Raw genomic sequence first — 6,000 nt, 5'->3', positions numbered from 1 at the left:
CACCGGCCGGCGAAATCCGGCGGACACACCTCCCCTGTATCTGTATTAGAAAAAATGAGAGTGGAAAAAAAGAATTCTGACGTTTGCTGTACCAGCCAATCAGAATCGGCATTTTCTCGGCCGCGTGCCAAGTTCGAATGTTTGTATACGTCTCTGACCAATGGGAATGAATGGAAGGCGGGGACTAGCAATCTTCCCCCCCGGCTGCACGCGCAAGGGCGGGGGGCGTGGCATTTTTTTTGAAGTGGGGGCGGGGGGGTGTTAGAGAAAAGCAAAACAATCTTCCCCCTTGACCGGCGGTTTTTAGGTTTCTGGGGAGCGACAAAAACCCTCTCGGTAGCTCTGCAATAGCGCGCATTTAAAGAAAACGACAAGCTTTCTTAAATGTTTAATATCGCTCGCACAATCAGCAGCGCTACACCTCGCAGGGAGCCGGTTGTCTTTCCTCCAGTCTCCTATCCTGTCCGACCATGACTTCCAAGCGTCTTCTCCACAGGTCCTTGGTTGGGATGAGGGTCGGTACTGCTACGGGCCAAGCCGGCAGCGGCAGTCATGCAGCCGACGGCAAACCATATGGCAAGACCGGTGCGCCGGTGGACTGCGGGATCATGCTGGCGTGCAAGAGCGATCACTCTTCGGGAAGCTTTCTGTACACACTAATGTTGGATGATGGCACTTTGAGAGACCCCAGAGAAGATGTCCTTCTAAATGGCATCGATTTGACAGCACCGGGGAAAGAAAAATTCATTTTCGACCCGAAAATAGTAGGTATTAATCGGAGCCATGCTGCGTATACGTGCACCGTGTGCACCCAAGCAAGTGTATTTCGAGTGTTAAACGTCATAATAAATCCATATCTAATTTATAAGTTATTGCTATCACTTTTACGCTGGAAACTAAGTAAGAGTAATTTTTACTTTTCTTAATCTCTTTAGGGGAGTCGTTATTTGTTCTGTGCAAATTCTAACCTTTCAGCTACAAAAGTGCATAGATTACTGTTTCCATTGTCATGGGATGTAATGATCTTTTCTTTATTTTTTTAAACCTCGTGTCTGTCTCTCAACTTAGCTTGCAGATTCCCTGCCCGAAGTTAAGTTGTTAAAATGGCGACTCGTCGCATGTTCAAAGTTTAAAGGAAAAGGGGGTTGGGACTTCGGCCCCCTCCCCCGTTCGGCCCGGTGCGCTTCATGCTTGTCGGGCCCTCGATGGAAAAAAAAAACATGACAAAACTTAAGATGACAAAAAAAATACTTTATTTAGTCTCATCGCATAATATGCAGTGAGATTAAGCCGGAGGTTGTTCTTGTGGGTTTATTGTAACGCGTGCATTGCTGTTGATAAACCGAGGGGGGTAGCTGCAGAAATGTATTTGTCGATCACGTAAGGAAATCTGCCAAAGCTTCAGTTTTATGCAGCCGAGGCCGCTGGGCAACCTGGATACGGGCATGTATGGCGTCGAAACACCCCCTGTTAAGGCAAAGTTAAATAGTGATACGCACATAACTTGGACGGGATCCTCAGTAAGGAGGCTCTGAATCCTGCCCCCCCCCGGTGCGGTTTGCAGCTGCGCGCGACACGCCCCCCCCCGCCGCTTTAACCCCTACGCCGCTGCGCTCTGCACGGGCCGCGCGAGCCTGCTACCGCAATTTTTCGCGCAGCACTTTGCAGTGTAGCGCCTTACCAAACTTATTAAACGCGCATGGGGGGTGGGCTTCTCGCGGGGCTTCTTCCGGTCCCTTTTTGGTCAGATTAAGAAATCACTTTAGGCTGCTCCACATGGCTGTGATGCAAGAACCTTGCCCATCAAAGATATCGCCTCTCCTCCACGCAGTTTCCCCAGCAGATGGGGCACAAATATGCACGGAGTACTTTCTGCCGCTCCTCCTACTCCTCTGCTGACTGCTGCAATTTTTCCCCCCCTCTTCCAGACAGCCCGTAATAGCGACGTGGACCACCGCATAGAAGCCGACCTGATAGTGGTCCAGAAGAGAAGCCCGACCCACCGCCTGGTTCTCAACGGGAAGAAACTAGATGACCAAATGCACACAGAGGGCAGGGGCCCAGGGAGAAGAGGCGAGGAGCCCAGGAAGGACCCCCAGACGCCTCCTGCTGATACTCCCCCTGAGGACCTCGACCCCTTGGCCTCCTCGCATATCCCCGTGCCCCGGAACAGGTACAGCTACATACGCCGGTCGCTCCAGCCCGCTTCGCTCTTTGTCGGTCGCTTGGGTTTGGTTGGATCTGGCCGGGAGGTTCCGGACATCTTGTTTTCACGGATGCACCACGATTACTTAGAAGATATCTTGGCTCTGCTCGTGTACTTTGGCCTTCAGTGAGTCAAAGATGATACCCACGAGCAATGAATTCTCTACTGAAAACACACCTTCTACATCAGAAAACATAACTTTGAAATTCTGATGGAAAAATTCACATCGTTACCGTCATGTAGACAGGTCTGCAAACACAGGGTGCTTTGCAGAAGAGTCTGGATCAGATCAAAGGTCCTTCTGCTTCTGGGGAATTCTCCTACAACTGCGATTTTTTTTCCCTCAGTCTGTGGTTCCCCATCTTTCAGTTCTTTTTAGTTTGGTCATCGACAGAGGACAGTTTCGCTTGAACTTAGTTAGTTACCAGAACTTGATCACTATGCCTGGCTGCTTGGAGTCCAGGCCTGAATTTCAGTCACGTGTGTTATGGTGATATTTTGGACAGATTGGCTTCCTGCTTGGCTGAGGTTTAACCTAGAGGTGGAGAGTTCATGTCCAGAAAGTAAAAATCCAGACCAAGATTTTGTTTCAACCAGTTAGTTGAGTATGATTCTACTGTGACTCACTATACTCAACTGGTTGACTGAAACAAAATCTTGGTCTGGATTTTTACTTTCTGGACCTGAACTCTCCACCTCTGGCCACACCACCCTGCCACAGGATTACCAAGCAGGATCATATTTTTGTTCAATTGATGATTGACGCTTGTCAATCAATGCGAGTTTGTCATATCGAGTGATGTCATTGTGAAATCGATTATTCTGGTCTATGTAGAAGTTTCAGGGTAAGAGAGTGATGTGGGTCCCAGGTTATCCTTTAGTTTGTAGGGAACACCCTTGAACGGTTACAATCTGGTCGCTCGACGGGACGGCGTCCCCATATGTCTTTAGTGTCCCTCCTGCAAAGAGGTGTCACTCTCACGCCCGCACGGCCGCAGGCATCCGGCGACACCCTCTGCTCGCGCCCGTAGGGCCCCACGTGTCCTGGGAGACGCACAGGTGTGTCGTGCAAGAGGCCATCATCCGCCACACCAGCTCCCGTAGCGCTGGCCCGCCCCAAACTAGTCGCTCGGACGGACTCCTGCTTTCCCTGCAGCACAGGGCTCACCTTTGTCACCTTTGTCACCTGTGAATTAAGCTTGTGCATCATCCAAAGTATCAGTAATCACGAAAATAAAAACCGTAGCAGGGTCGTGGGCTGGTAGCGTGGAGCTGCATTATATTTGCCAGCGGGCTGCGTCGTTCGTGACGAGGTCTGCATGCGCGTTTATGTGTGTGTGGGTGTTACGACCCTTGTGTTATTACACACTTCACACTAAGTGTGCATCTGAGCCCAGGTAATACAAAGTCATGCAAAGCTTCTCAGAGCTAGGCAAATTTTTTTTTTTGGTGCGAATGACTTTGAGAATGGAAAATGTGCTTCTCGAACGGCCGATGCGCCGAGACGAGTAGGAGCAGGCAAGGCGCCTGCCTGCTGCATGGTTTCGTGGCGTGGGGCCTTCGTCTGCGGCTCGAGATCGCGCTCCATCGCTGCGCATAGGCCCCGCCCACCCAGCTTTCTGTCAACCAAGCCATCCCACAATCGCAGGCCTGCCTCTGTTTGCTTTTCCAATCCTCTAGCAGCGTCGCGAGCAAAAAATCTCACATTTCAAGTCATATTTTACAGCTCAGTGGTGTCATCGCTGACAAAAGAAATGGCGTTGATTAAACTCGACTCGTTCAAATGATTCTCCTCTGGCATTTATAGCGCAGAATTATTTTGCAGATTGACCCGGTTTCGATGTCTGACTCCCACGAATGCATGTTAATCTGACATTTATTCACATTGTTCAGTTGCGGTTTCTTACCTAAAAATAAAATCTTTAATGATTTAAGGGAGGTGTGAAGCTCGTGTTCTTTGCTGCAGACATAATAGATGCACATGACAAGAAAAGACTGAAATATAATTCAGTTTGGCGTCCAGGCTTTTAGGAATCATCCAGCATCTGACATGTATGGACTTGCCCTGCTGGAGAAAGGCAAGGCGGACACGCCCTCTGCCCAGCTTGGAGTGTTTACAGGGTTTGCTGTCCCGGGGTAGTGGAGAGTTGTGAGGGGGCACCGATCATCTCAGAGCGGTACCTCCGCTCTCAGACGCACCTCTCCGCTGTTGCCAGTCAGAGGCGCCATTTAAAAACGGTAACAGCTTGTCGGTGGACAGACAAGCCAGGATGGGGGGGGGGGGGGCTGATCTTACACTCCCCATCTGAGGAGCGACCTGTAAGGCAAAGGTCACAGTGTCCTTCCACATTTCATCACTAAGGCACCTACACAGAACGAAAAATCAAGCTTGGGCATTTAAAAAAAATATTTATGGTGGATCTATATCATCTAGTTGATGTATGGATTCACTTGGTGATCAAAAAGAAGTTTTAACGCTGCAGTGAGATGCAGGTGACGGGTTTGGTCTAGAGGCCGAGCATTTCTCCGTGGATTGGGGAGTGATGCCGTTTTTCTTTTCCGATGCCGAAAAAGGGGCCTTCCGCTACGCAGGTGGTCCGTGGCTGATCCGCACTCCTGGTTTTCGTGGGCCCATCGGGACCATCGTCCGGATTAAAAGTCGCCGTCTAAGTTGATTGTTTTATGTGAGCTTTCGGGGACCGAAAATAACCGCGGGACATGAAACGATTCCGAGAAATCAGATATTTCACGATTGCTTCAACCATTCTAATGAAGATTTGCCGTTTCCTGAAAAGATACGCTCCCCCTCCCCCCAGAGTGTATCCCGAAAGTGCATGTTGGAGAAAGACAGGTCATAGTGTCTTCCGTCGCCATAGCGATGGTTATAATGAGAAATAATGACAGCGATTGGATAATTACGGAAAGGTCAGAGTGTGACCACAGCACAGACACAGAGTGGTCTCGGAGAGGTATTTTGGGACACTGTTGTGCCCAACTGGGGTGTCCGCTGGGAGGAACCGCTTTAGTGTGGCCCTGGTTTACCATGACAAATCACATCAGCGCACAGAAACGCTCATGGGAGCCTGATCACACCCCGTTGAAGGAAGTTCTCAGTAAACAGCTACATGGCCTGAAAAAAAATAAATAAATCAATACAGGAGATGCAAACAAACTTCTTCTTGTTGAAGTGAGCAGCTGGTTTTGCTGCTTGTCATGTAATTGTTCACTTTATGATTCGTTAGCCAGCAGAAGCAGAATGTCTCGTTTAGACGCCCTTGGCTGCCGGTGATTCGTCACCGCTCAGCGAAACTCGGCCGGTCACGCCGCGGCCAGGCGGCGTTCTGTGCGGTACCGGTTTCGAGGGCCCAACGCGGACCTGTGTCACGCTGGGAGGGAGCGTGACGCACCGCAATGCGGGTGGCGGGGGGGGGGGGGCGGTGGCTGGGGGTGGGCAGTTAGTGCAGCGTTCCATTGTTGTTCGGTTATAAAAAGAGAATTGAAACCAACAATGGGCCGGTGGATTTGGAGAAAGGGCGCCACATCTGTTATAACAAGCGCACGGTTGTTTTGGAAAGTTTTTGTTCCCGCGTGTTTGTTTTGTGCCGTCTGCGAGCGGAGTGTTTTCGTTGGCTTTCGCGGTCCTCGCTTCTGCGGGCCGTTATCTTTTTTGATTTTCGCTGGACTGCAAGACTGCGAGTCGGATTTTCAGAAATGCGCTTCTGCAGGAATTGTGCCACGGACGATGTCATGCAATGATTTTTGTCTCGGGAGCAGGTCCCTGCCGACGACCCGCC

General features: G+C 50.3%; 1 protein-coding gene across 1 annotated transcript in view; it reads left to right on the top strand.

Annotated features, from left to right (window-relative positions):
• Nucleotides 1-267: 267 nt before the first annotated feature.
• slc2a4rg (SLC2A4 regulator) overlaps nucleotides 268-6,000 on the top strand; it is a 32,862-nt gene continuing 27,129 nt past the window's right edge. Inside the window, exons 1-2 of the mRNA XM_023799004.2 lie at nucleotides 268-764; nucleotides 1,929-2,173. Coding sequence (XP_023654772.1) covers nucleotides 471-764; nucleotides 1,929-2,173 — 539 coding nt within the window. The 5' untranslated portion in view covers nucleotides 268-470. The remainder of the gene's footprint in view (nucleotides 765-1,928; nucleotides 2,174-6,000) is intronic.

Source organism: Paramormyrops kingsleyae, chromosome 18 (assembly GCF_048594095.1).
Source record: "Paramormyrops kingsleyae isolate MSU_618 chromosome 18, PKINGS_0.4, whole genome shotgun sequence".
NCBI classification, from domain to species: Eukaryota; Metazoa; Chordata; class Actinopteri; order Osteoglossiformes; family Mormyridae; genus Paramormyrops; species Paramormyrops kingsleyae.
Note: the sequence above shows the minus strand (reverse complement) of the source record. Positions and strands in the feature narration are given on the sequence as shown.